This window comes from Olea europaea, chromosome 9 (genome assembly GCF_002742605.1).
Source record: "Olea europaea var. sylvestris chromosome 9, O_europaea_v1, whole genome shotgun sequence".
Taxonomy (NCBI): domain Eukaryota; kingdom Viridiplantae; phylum Streptophyta; class Magnoliopsida; order Lamiales; family Oleaceae; genus Olea; species Olea europaea.
Genome location: NC_036245.1, coordinates 14,193,543 through 14,207,399, shown reverse-complemented (window position 1 = coordinate 14,207,399; position 13,857 = coordinate 14,193,543). Strand labels below are relative to the sequence as shown.

The 13,857-nt window shown below is 32.9% G+C and overlaps 1 protein-coding gene across 2 annotated transcripts; it reads right to left on the bottom strand.

The window, feature by feature from the left end:
- Positions 1-2,244: 2,244 nt before the first annotated feature.
- On the bottom strand, positions 2,245-8,383 carry LOC111399758 (O-fucosyltransferase 35). 2 transcript variants are annotated; one of them, XM_023027226.1, is made up of 9 exons: positions 7,689-8,383; positions 6,685-6,852; positions 6,536-6,608; positions 6,380-6,450; positions 6,199-6,287; positions 5,835-5,967; positions 5,185-5,417; positions 3,101-3,577; positions 2,245-2,947 (listed from the first exon to the last, which is right to left on the bottom strand). In XM_023027226.1, exons 1-9 carry the CDS (start codon positions 8,196-8,198, stop codon positions 2,746-2,748), a joined length of 1,956 nt encoding a protein of 651 aa, XP_022882994.1. In that variant the 5' UTR covers positions 8,199-8,383; the 3' UTR covers positions 2,245-2,745. The 2 variants fall into 2 exon arrangements, with proteins under 2 accessions (XP_022882994.1, XP_022882995.1); XM_023027227.1 differs by having other exon boundaries at positions 6,685-6,813.
- Positions 8,384-13,857: the final 5,474 nt, after the last annotated feature.

The window sequence follows — 13,857 nt, the reverse complement described above, 5'->3', positions numbered from 1 at the left end:
CTAGCAGTAGATATAGCTGATGAGCCTTTCAATAAAAAGTGAGTCATAGCTTTTATAATATCAGTTGTGAATTTATCTAATTGGATCCTCTAAAATAGGCCCAAAAAAAAAAGTGATGTTTTTGCAGGGCTTCTTACACCGTCTAATTTACGAGATTGGATGGGGCTGAGGGCTCGAACAATATGAATAACGATCTTCTTCATACAAAATAAAGAAACAAGGCTCTGAAATATCTCGAACATTTGGTGGGGTGCATATCAATTTATTGCTAATAAATTTATTATGAATATCAGAATTTTAATCAAATTTGTTAGCTTTTGATTTAGATTGGCAAATTCCATGATTAAAATATAAGTAATTGAGTTGTAATAAGAGTCAAAATGATTGGGGTTGATAGAGTCTCAAATGAAGTCGAACACAATTCAAGAAGATCAAAAAAATGGGATTTGCCGCTCAATGAATGCCAAGCGGTGCTCAAGAGCCCAAAAAAAAAAAAAAGCCTGTCGCGAGGTTGGTGCTCGATAAGGAATAACCAAAGTTTGTTTCGCGATTTTTGAACAATTTTTCTATTCTATTTCAACCCAAAAATTTCATATTATAAATACACAAGCCATACAATGTCCCAATATGTGGTTGAACAACATTCCATGTTGGAGAACACATTGAAGATAAAATAAAAAAATCAAAGATCAATTGATTTAATCACACATTCAAAATATCAAAATCCTAAATTCTCAAAACACCAAATCAACCACTTCTATTACATCTGTTAGACTTTTGATGATTCAAGAAGGTGACTGGAGTTCTGATTTGTGAAGAATGAGTTCATTCTTGGTGATCCATGAAGATAAAAGATTTTTGAGTTCTGGAACTAGTGCTAGAGAGCACAATCAAAAGAGTTCCTTGGTGATTACATGTCAGGGATCAAAACCTACTAAGATTAACATATAATATTATTTTATTAAAAAATATGTGATTGAAAAAAAAATGAATTAAAATTAAAATGGAGTCCAAACAAGTGCTAGTTATGTCTGGACCAATTTTGTAGGTTAATCTTTTATAGTGGATTATTTATGGACAAGTTTGCCTGGAGGTTTTTGATCCTTGTGGATAGTTCTTCAAGAAATTATCCTCTATCATCAAAATCCCGATTTTGTTTACTTTCCACAAATTTTTAAACTGCATAATTTATATGTGAGTTTAGATTTGAGAGGTTTAATTCATCTAGATATATTTAATTATGAATATATGCAATTAATATATTGAAAATTTTAAATTTCACATATTAAACCTATTCACCACTTTTAGGAGTTAGTTGGGTTGAACTTTGTTATTTCAATTAGTATCAAAGCCTAAATTCAATTCCTAACCCTAATATTATATAGAAGTATCAATCATTCTCTGTATCTTTGTATTTTGAAGAAGCAATTAGGCTTACTGGAAAGTAAGGAAGAGAGCTTTCCTAAAATCTAAGGATGAGAGAGTTTGGGTGAGTATAGACAAAAGTTAGACTGCTCCTGCTACATTTCACTTTGAACTAAAGATAACCTAGTAGAGTGAAATATCGATAACCTAGTAGAGTGTAACTAGAATAGTTAAGGGTTTCAAGCGTGTGTTGCATTTGTGATATTCTATAATAATTTTTCTCTTCATCAACCCTAGTTGTTCCTCACCAAAAAAATCTAGGCTAGGTACGTAAAGCTGGCAATATATGTATATTTCTTGAAAGTTTATGGGGTCCAAAGTTTTATAAGATAGATAAATATTGGTATTGTTGGTGACTATTTGGATCAAACTAATATGGAATACCTAATATTGTTGTTTGCCAATACTAAATATGCAATATTGAATGAATAACACGACAACTATCAAAGTTCAGAACTAAAGCATATGCATATTTGCTATTGTTAGAACATCAATTCTCTCTCTCTCTCTCTCTCTCTCTCTCTCAGAAACAAGGGTTGGCGAATATTGCGTATTTTGCACCAATTTATAATTTATTAATAATCGAAAATCAATTTTCATTTACTCTAAAACCAATAAGTATTACTCACATATTCATCATTTATTTTATCTATTTATAATTTAAATCAAGGAATTATATACATGTTCCACAGAATTCATTCTTTACTAGCTTTCTTATTTCTCTCGATTGTTATATGTTAAAGATACACATTTTTATAAGGAAGTAATCAAATGCAAGTGACTATAATCGACAAAAATTATAAGCCAAGCAACGGTGCAGGAACAAATATCCTCACTTCATGAAATTATAGTTTAAGAAAATGTACTGGGATTTGAGAACTGATAATAACATAGTATAAAATCAATTTGCATCACTTTCAACAATTGAAAGGTTCACAAGAGTCTAGCAGCTACATAACATTGGATAATGTTGATAACTAATGCTGCGAATTTGAATATTGAAGCAAAAATAATGTAATTTCATCCAGGTAATGAAACATTAATACCAATGGAGAATCTCCAAACAAAATCCAATTTAACTTTCTGTTTTATCCGTCACCTTCAAGATTTTATATTTATGTATATACTTCACAGATCTGCAGGACATGTATATAACTTGATGATAAGGGCTGGGGCAGTAAATTTCTTCACAATACTGGCATGGTACTATGCAATCTGCCATTGAGCCGCTCATCTCTGCTAGAAGCAAGACATCTACTCTTTGGGTGTCAACTAAGTCATGGCCATCTTTTGTAAGTAAAATTTCATTAATTTGAACTTCTATTTTTCCTGGGTTTTCTCACAAATACAGCCCGGGAGAGGATTTGCATAAAAACTCTCTTCCAGCTTTGGGAACTCGCCTGGCTCCCTCATATAAGGGCCTCCAACACGGTCGTCGTGGAGCTTTTTGACTTTAGAGCTAAATTTCTTCCATGTGATTTTTCCTTCGTCAAGTTTATCAACTAGTTTTACAAAATTCATCCTGCACTTGAAAGGAAAAGAAAAAGAAATAGATTCTCCAGGTGAGTAGAGTTGTTCTCTATGCCATATGTAAACCTATTTGATGATGCTTCTTGAAAGAAATGAACTAAAGTTGTTCAATTACATAGCCAAAGTAGTGGGGTTTGAATGTTACCTGTCTGGATTGATAGTTTTCTTGAAATTCTCAAAACGCCTATGACCTTGTACTGCCTTAGCCATATTGCCATCATAGGTGTACACAAAAACATCACTCTGAAGGGCGACAACATAATCCAAACCAGCCAACATATTTTGGTGATTCCTGAAAGGATCTAATTCTTCCCTTGTTGAAAGAGTCGAGTGGGAAAAGATATTTGGGAAACTCTCCGTGAGATATTGCATGCTATCATTTCCAAAAGCTTCACCAGCTACCAAGTATATTCTAGTGCTGGATGGGAAACCCAGGGCTTTGAGCAAGAGGGAAGTCTCTCTAGGGGTCAAAGGGCACCCACCAAGCTTTCTTCTTTCTACTCCATCGATCTCTTTTTCCTTCCAATGGCCGACTTCGTAGCGCATTGTGCGGAGTTCATCATCTTCTTCTGTTGTCAAATTATGACTGCATCCAGTAAAAGCAAGCATATCCTTCTCATACCTGCATTAGTAAACCTAATGAATCAGAAACAATATTATTGTAGGTATTTGATTAGTAAAATTATAGCTAGTCTTGGAAGCATAACAATTATCACTTGAAGGAAAATATTCGCATAATATTTATTCAAACCAAAAACCCTACAACACTTTTTAAAATCCAGAAAATTTTAAGGTTGTTTACACCAATGAGTCCAAATGCTTAGTCTCCATCAACACCTTCGGAAAATCTGTTACCTGGACCGAAGGAACCTCAATGAAGAAACGATGAGTGTATTGCAATTAGGAAAGGCGAACCCCACACATCTCAGGTCTTCTTAGAAAGCCCCATTGCAAGAAACCACGAGACAACATATAAAGATTGTGGGCTGTCGGCTGCGAGATGGCAGAGTTCCAGGGAAGATGAACCACGGACACCATCGAACTGGAATTGTAGAAGACGGAGAAAATAGCGGAGAAAGAGGGGTTTTCACTAGTCTAATTTAAGTAAAGAAAACAACTAAAGAAATAGCAAAAAAATACAAGAATATCTTTAACAATAAAACCTAATTGATTTTCTTAAAATAAGTATCTAAATTTGGCAAATCTTCCTTATGATATCTATTATGATCTCCATCATAAGGTCTTTCTTTTTCTACCCTCAACACAAAACTAAGAATTATGATCTTAAATAATGCATTATTTCTCTCCAAACACCTGCTATTATGGAGGCTATTGTAGTGTTTGAATCTATAAATCATGGAAATTCTAGAATGCTTTCAGTAAGCAAACAGGAAGACAGTTCATTGTCAAGGGGTGATATCATCCATTTTTCAAAATAGCAAGAGCTGATTGTGAAAAAGAATGCTGTGATTCTTGTGAATACTACTGCATGGTTACTTATGGGGAGAAAACAAAACCAAACGATGAAAGAAGAATATCCTAAAGAAGGTTGCAGTCTTCCAGATAATTAGAATGGTTTTCCCTACATAATGATAGATGAAGTAGAAGATCATGAATATTAGTAACTATGGATTCTTAATTATATTTAAATTGTTGGTAGTTCGCATCCACTACATGGCCAACAGAGAAGACACTCTACGTGTGGGTTGCAACTTTGCATTAAAAGATTTTAAAGATAAAAACGATCATAGACCTCTTTTTTGCATTTAGTTTCTAGTAGACCTATCTTTCTTTGGCACATTTAAAGAAAATATACCTGCACCTGGATTCTATTATTGAAACACACCCATATAAATCTTGCCTAGGCTTCTTAAAATGGAAAATGCAACCTAAGTGGAAACCAAGATGTAAAAATGGGATGGGAAGTGTACTAAACACTCGATTAAGCGGAAACCACAATGTTAATACTGGAATATAAACCAAATGCTGCTTGACCCAACAAGAGTTATGTAGAAAGGTTAGCTTTTAGCCTAATGTTAAAAACTTTCTGCTAATATCATAATGTTGAATTGGCAATACAAGTTGAGGAAAAAATAAAGCCACGATGATAGGTAAATATAACCATTTTTTTGGTTCTCTCGGAGAGCCTGAAGTTTAAAGGTAACTGCAGGAAAATTATAACATCCAAACATTTTAATGCTGGAAAAACTTGTTCGACCAAAAGCAAACCTCAAGTGCAGGGAAAGATAAGGATTCCCATTCTGCTGCATTCTCGACACTAAAGTTTCTCCAAGTTTCTCAATTGAGGCAGAGTACTTTAATGCTCTGTAGTTAACATGGCATCGTAACTTCTGTATAGAACTTGGAAGACCATTGTTTGCAAGCCGGGAATCAGTATGAGTAAAGTAAATCACTTTATGCTGCTTCAAAAGTGGAAGGATCTCTGTTTTGTAGTAACTGACCTGTTAAAGGATAATGTGCATTAAGTACTACCAGAGCTCACTGGAATACAAAATAAATGAGATATAATCAGGAATGTGTGCAGTGATTGTTTATAGAGATACAAAGCTCAAAAAGCCAATTAAAAGTAAGAGAAAAGATTTAAATCATATTACATTGGCAGACTTGATTTGTTCTTAGATCCATAAACTTTCAACACAGTTTTTCATGATATATAATAAAAAAAAAAAAAAAAAAAAAAAAAAAAGATTGATTGGGAATGTGAAATTAATGTCCATATTCTGATTGTCATCTTCATTTCTCTTGCATATCAAATCCACAACATTATACTAATGTTCCAATTAGAGTCTAATGGATATGTAGCAACAATCTGTAGTCATATTCAACATTACATATTAGAAGGTTGATAAGATCCGTACCTTGGACCAAGATATTGGTGTCTTTGCGAAGGGTTCAACTCCGGCATATTCCGGAGGTAAAGCATCAACGACGTGAATGTCATCTTTTAGTGACTCAATGAAGTGTTTCCAATCAAACAGATCTTTAAAGCCACTGGATATACAAGAAAAGAAAAATGCCAGAATTAATTAGGAAGCCACGAGAACTAGTATCAAAGCATGTAAACATGAGCATTGTGCAGCAGGTGTCCGGATGGGTGACATCACCAACAGTAGAACTTAAGGTGCCTGTGCAAGTACTACAAACATAAATTTCATATATCTGAATGTACAAATATAGTTGCTAACTGATGAATACAAATCACGAGCAAAATTCAAAGAGCACCTATCATCAGCCCAATATGAAGCATGATCAAGAGATGGAAGAACAAGTGTCGCCTTCATAACTTTAGCAACAGCAACCATATCACAGATCTGCACTCTAAAATTATTTGTTTATCAGATTACAATCAATAGAATTCAACTATGATGACCTATTGAATCATATGAACATATAACCATCAGACCCCAAATCTCATCTGATTTAAGCCACCATTTGCGTTTATGAGAAGAAAACCATTTGTTTTCATGTCCAGCTCTGCAAGAAATAAGGAAAATAACGTCAGACATATGCATATTTACCAGAGGCAATGTAAACGTATTGAATGAATCGTCGCCCTTACTTTTATGACTTTTTGGCCGATCGATGCACTGAGAGAAATTCTCACTATTAGGCCTGGACCAGATCTCAGAATACTGAAAAAACATAATTTCGAAATTTAGTCGTATTTCCATTTGAAGACAGTAAAAAAATTATATTTTCCGTACTTACATGTGCCAAACTATCGTGGCTATCCACCACACCTGAGGCAACCATCACTAGTGTCCTTTCCAACTCACTTTCTCTGCCCCCTTCATCAGTTTCTCCCTCTCTATATCCGTAATCACGAGACCCTTGATCCTTTAAAATTAGATGGGATACTGAGGAGCCATACAAACCCTAGTAGATTTAAAACAATAAAGGAAAGACAACCAATATGAGCACCCAAGAATTCACTCACGCTGAGAGATAGAAAAGGATATTGTCCTAGAACAACAGAGAACTACCTATAACAATGATTTTCAGTCAAACAAAAGCAGAAAATGCTGAACTACTTGAAGCCTACGCAACAGGAAATGAGAAATAGGACTTCAAACATGGAACTAATAGGCTAATAAATATTACTTCCCTGCTGACTACAACTTATAATTTTTATACAAAATGATGCAGTCCCATCAAATTACCACTTGTATTTTCCAATTCTTAAAGTGTAATGAGGATTTCGGTAGAAGTGAATTATATAAGGCTACAGGATATTGTCCATTGGCACACAGTGCAAACTGAGGGCACCATTGGATACTCATCTTTGCAAAATATGTACATGTTGAAAAGAAAAACAGATGAAAATACATACAATGTTTTATTTCTATTATTTTGGTACTAATTTCAATATGGATCATTCATTCACAACTACAGAAACTGCTAAAAATTTGAAAATTGTCCACGTGAAGCTGAAGCCTGACCTTCGATTAGAAAATGAAGTTAATACCCATTAAGTAACAAATCAATCAACAAAGAGAAACAAAAATTCCCTTAAAGGAACCGAGTAAAACAAACTATATTCATTACAAGAAAGTGAGATGAAAAACAAAACGCCACATCAACCCAACAAATACTAAATATGCCAAATCAGTAGCTAAGACAGAATAGTAGCAAAAGGTTTTCGTAGCAAAACCATTACCAAATAAGCAAAAAAACAAAAATAGCTAAAATACATTTCAAGAAAGTAAAGAAACCTGATTGTTTCCAACTCCATCGATAGCAGATCCAAACCACCCAGTAGCACAAATCTTCAATACACCCCAAAACAAACACACCCCACAAAACAACAAGAACATCCAGTGCCTCAACTTTTTCTTTCCCTTAAACTCCAACCCCAATTCCCCCAAGTCCACACCCAAAGATGCAATCTTTCTCCTCAAATGCACTCTTTGGGCCACACTGCTCACATAGGCAGGCCTCCTTTCACCCATAGACTCAGGGCCATTCCCAGAAACTGGGCTTTCAGATCTGGGTGAGTTAAGGTGAAGATCAATGATCTCATGATGACTGTTTAAAGAACCACCGTTATTGGTACTGCTACTAGTATTATGAGTGTTTTGTGAAGAGTTGTTGTTGTTGCGCTTGAAGGAGTGGGCTCGGCGGGTCATTGGCCCGGAGAATCTTGGACTGTTGACATGTTGAGACACGCCACCGTCGGTGGCGGTGGCGTGGTGGTGATGGTGACTGTTATGCTGATGACCCATCAATATTTATGCTTGTGTATACAAATATATGTGTTCATATATCAAAGCACGCGTGTGAATGGGCGATTTGTTGGGGTTGCGAGGAAGAGGAGGACAAAGAGAAGTAGTAACAGTATTTTTCTTTCTCACCAGAAAAAATTACTCATGAATCTGTATACCGTGTGTGCCATATTTTCTTTTCCTCCGGCATTTGACTATTTGTAACTCTTTTTTCCCTCTTTTATTTCTAGTAAATAATAACTACTCAATTTCGAATAAATAAAAAATTTCAGTACTAACTTATTTGTGCATAAGATATTAAGATAAAAGTTGAAACTTTCACTTTTATGATGTATAGTAAAATTTTCCAAAACAGATTTTAAGAAAGAAAAATGGTAGGCAAAGTTAACGAACTAAAAGAGTCGAGATTTCGATACATCTATTTCTCAATTCATTAAGAGCTCAATGAATTGTATTTGTAAAACGATTTAAATGTGTTGTCAATAAGGATTACACCCCTTATATCGTAATATATAGTTCGATCATTTCTTATAAAATACGGTGCGTTTGAATTACATAGGTTATGGCAAATTCTTCAAGCTCAAGGCAAAAACAAATGTAGCATCTGTTAGCAGGCTTATGACACCAATGTAATATGAGCAATCACTCCTGATCAATCTCCCTCAAACTTTATACATGTTTGGTAGACATAATTAGAAATGTTTTACAATGGTTCTATTCGATACGTATTTAATTTATTATTAAGTACAAGAAAAAAAATATTGTTTACAAAATTAAAATAAGTAATGATCAGAATTAAAGAACACTAAGCCAAATTTATTAATGTAATGATTATACTTGTGGTAATTGTCATCACATCCAACAAATACTTAAAACAAATCTTTTCTTTTTAAATAATCAATTTATGTAACAGAGTTTGACACTATTCAATCACATAATTAAAGGGAAACTTGGAAAGATTCGATAGGAGAAGAAATATTGTATAATTAACTATATTAGGAATATTTTATAGTATTTACCACAAAATCATATATATTGCCAAAAACACAATAATTTGTAAAATTTTCCCTCTTTTATAGGGCAAAGCAATCTTAAATTTATGAATATTTTTCATGGAACGCCCACAATCTATCAAGGTCACAAACATTTTTCAAAATCCACAAGATTAATCAAATTTATGTAATTGATCATAAAAGGTAAATAATATACTTTGAGAACATAAGCATTTTGAGTTCGAGATCAATATTTAACTCAAGTGATAAGAGCAAAATTTTATTAGGTCAATGACTTTGATTCGAGTTTCTTATGGGATTTATGGTTGGAATTCGAAAGAAGAAAAAAAGAAAGTATTTTTTTTTTTCAAAATTGTTTCATTTTATTAAGAGTAATACTATTTTCAGTTTTTCACTGTCGTAATTGTTCTATGTGGTATATATGTATCGATTAGTGATTCGATACTTTAATGTGCTAGTTTTTTATTATCTTATATAATAAATCACTAAATGTTACATATATGTCGCATAAAATGACTTTAATAGGAAATGATTGTAAATAATATTATTAAATAGACTGGCCATTTAGAAGAATGCCATTGTGGGAAGGGGTTGAAAAGTGCATAAAAAATCATGTCCTTTTTTCTACACGTTTAATGGGGCCAACACCACTCGCCATCTTGTCTCTCAAAAGACAAAACTGATCCAGCTGGCTAACTTGCATCTCTCTCAATTTAGTCAATTCAATTTTTTTTTTTTTAAAAGTTTATTCTAATTTCTAATTGTGGATTTTATAATATTCATGATTCTACAATATTAGATAATTAAAAAGAGAAATTTGATGAGTAAATTTTATCATTGAAAGCCATTGATGGTGCTAAGGTGTTGGAAATAAATGAATATTATCATCACGTACTATTTTAGGTGGATTCAATGTTTAATTAAAAGTGTCAATAATGGACATATATTAATTGAATTTTTTTTCCCTGAAAATGGAGGTCTATGATATGATTTAGCCTAGGAGTGGACATTTTTTCTCGGAATCGGTGGAACCGGACCGGAACCATTTAGAACCAATCAGTTCGGTTCCGGTTCTTCTAAAAAATAATTTGGTTTTGGGACAAATTATTAATAACCGATTGGTTCCGATCCGGTTCTTGGTTCTAGTATGGGAACCGCGGGGAATCGAACGGTTCTCATAGATTTTTTTTTAGTGGGCATTTTTTTCTTTTTTGGTAAAATATAAGACTAACTCTCCAATTTGTCCCGAAACCAAATTGGTAATATATATGGCTTACTCTTAAAGTGAAAAGAAACTTCCATCAAAGTAAAACAAAATTTTAAAAAAAAATTATAGTATAACAACATAAGCAAAAGGCAGTGACATATGGAAATGAAATGAATGTTTATGTATATAGTTCATATGTCACTTTTTAATTAAATTTCTGAGAAAAATACTGAATTATGATTACCTGAAGGCTCAATAAAATGTTAAAAAAAGACCCTTCAATTGGCATTTTTTTCAATAAAACATATGGCTTACTTTCCAAACACTTTTATTTTGTTTTTATTTTGATAAAAGTTTATTTAATCATTGAAGTACTAGACGGTTTATATAAATTAATATTTGTTTGATAATAATAACTTATATTATTTGGATATTATTTTAAAATTTGTATACTTAGTTTTCTTTTAATCTTGGTATAATATGTTCGGTTCTTCTATATTTTTTTTAAAGTATCACATTAGTAGTTTTTTTAAATTTTTTGTTAGTAAACATTTTATTTTGACATCTTTATATAAAGAATCGGACTGGACCGAACCGGAACCGATTGGTTCGGTTCCAGTTCGGTTCCATAGCTAACAATGGAACCAATGGTTCCATTTCTAAAATTTTTATTAGTATTCGGTTTGGTTCGGTTCCTTTTGGAATCGGATCGAACCGGACCGCGTTCACTCCTAATTTAGCCCATTTATGATTAGGAGTGGAGCCAGAAATATTATTTAGTACCGGCACAATTCTTTTATTGTGTTCATACCCTTTATATGCTTTAACAATTATTTCTCGATTGTTGTCTCTATAACAAACCTAATCGTGCTGACTTTGATTAAAAAAATATCACATATTTTCAAAGAAGATTAGAAACTAGTTTGATAATAGTAAAAAAACGTGACCTACTTGAAATTTCGCTATAAGTCCTGCCAATGAATTTTACCCTTTTATATAAAGGAAAAAAAAAAAAAAAAAAAAAAAAAAAAAAAAAAAAAAAAAAAAAAAAAAAAAAAAAAAGGATTCAAAAAGTAGACGAATAGAAACACACACACAGAAGCTGCCTACAAATTAAGACGTAAAAGTCCAGAAACAGTGATGAATTTCTTCAAGACAAACACGCTTTTACTTCACAAAAGTAGAAAAGTCACAGACACAAATGCAAAGACAATGGTGATACAAGCATTGACATATTCACAAAGAGCCAATAAATAAATAAATAAATAAATAAATAATAAAAAATCCAACATTGACAAATGACAGCAGTATATTCAAAAATAAAAAAGGAAACTGCAACTATGCAAGATTAGATCCCAAAAAATAAAATAAAATAAAATAAAATAAAAAGACTGAGTTGCCTAATTAACCATTAATTTCTATTCTATTATATTTTATTTTTCTCTCTTTTATTTTCAATCATACAATATTTCATAAAATAATATTACTTGTAAATCGATTTTTTTTTTCAACCACTCATATTTCAAAAAAATATTATTCCACCCATTTTCTTTTCCACAAATTGATAATTTGGTACATGCGCATGTACAAAAACACACGAGGGGAAAATAGAGAGATTACCACTTAGTACTTGCCACAAATTTTATCTGCGGGTGGCGATGGCACCGACAGGCGGCAACAGTTCACAGGGCATTAGCTAATAGGGACTGAGTGCGCAAGGGAGGGACGGTTTGGAATTTGATTGGATAAGGATTTGTTATTTGATTTTCCAATTGAATTGTGAAACAAATACAAACCATTAACTCAACTGTGAACTAACCAAGCAGCCGGCTGTCCATCGTCCAAAACAAATACAAACCATTAACCCAACTGGGGAAAATTTTGAATTTATTTATTTATTTATTTTATTTTTATTTTTATTTTAAAACAAGAGGCACAAAAGAAAAGGCCCAATCCCATCATCTTCCACACTTCATCTCTCAGTCCTTGTAAATTTCCAACGGCTTTGCCACTGTTTGTGGGCATCGAGAATTTAACAGGAAATGTTCCAATGTTCAGTCCGGGCACACACTGGACCTCATGGCTCCACCCCTGTATGTGGTCCTTGTTTTAAAATTTATTTTTCTCAAACTTATCTTTAACTACACATTTTATGGAAAATGTTTCAAAGTTCGATGCAAGCTGGACCCTTCATGGCTCCACCCCTGTATGTGGTCCTTGTTTTAAAACTTATTTTTTGTTAGATATTTTTCATCATTTTGCATGTGTTTAATTTTTTTGTTTTGCGAATGATTTGCCGCCCGGATTAGTGTTTGCTGCTGCGCAATGGGGTTCGACCTACCCGAAAGAGAATTTTATTTTTCAAAAGTTTTGAATAGGTGCATCTGTTCAATTTTAACAGTCACTTCCAAGGTATACACCTATTCAAAGAGTTGTCTCAGTGTCTATAAATTCTGGACGAATTCTCATTTGCAAATACATTAAAACAATTTATTTTTCCTTCTTTCTCTTGGCATCAATCAGTTATATTCGAGTGTTTTCTTGGTTTGATCAAATAGTCACAATTTGAATCAAAGACCTCCATTGTATTTTGAGAGAGATTTTCTATTATACCCTGTTGTGACTTTGTTGAATAGGGGAGAAACATCTCTTAAATGATAACGTTTCATTTCGTGCCTTGGAGTTCATTAACGTGTTCAGATTTTCCTACATTATTTTCAACATTTTTCTCGAACTTATCTTTAACTACACATTTTATGGAAAATGTGTCAAAGTTCGATGCGGACTGGACCCTTCATGGCTCCATCCCTGTATGTGGTCCTCCTTTTTAAAATTTATTTTTTCTCGAACTTATCTTTAATTACATTTTTTATGGAATTCACAATTTCTATCAACTTTTTGACTAAGTATTTTATCAATATCAATTAAACTCTACTAAAAATTTGATTTATAACAATATAATTGTGATATGGTTACATGCACTTAGGTGCCAAGAACATTAAGCCAAAATTTATTATGCATTAAATTATAATTGTTGTGATCGTCATCACATTTAACAAATACTTAAAAACTAAACCTTCCTTTTTAAATAATCAAATCACGTAATTGCCTACAAATATATCAAGGCCGTCTATAATGCTCCATATCTTATGATCAAGTAAAATATAATTGTTTGAGTATAATATCTAAATTTACAAATATTTTCAAGACAAAAGTATTTCGCGTAAAGAATTCTTTCAATGTTCCTTTTTTACAATCCAATTAATAGTTGAACCGTGCTTTTGCTATACAGCAAGGTCACAATTTCCTCACATGAGGGGGCTCTAGCCTTAGCGTGGGGCCCCCTTATGTGAGAGGGTTGTAATTGTACAGTCCGACGTGGATTGTACAATCAGTTCAACCCTTAATAGTTTAACATAGGGTAAATTTCTCTGTGTAT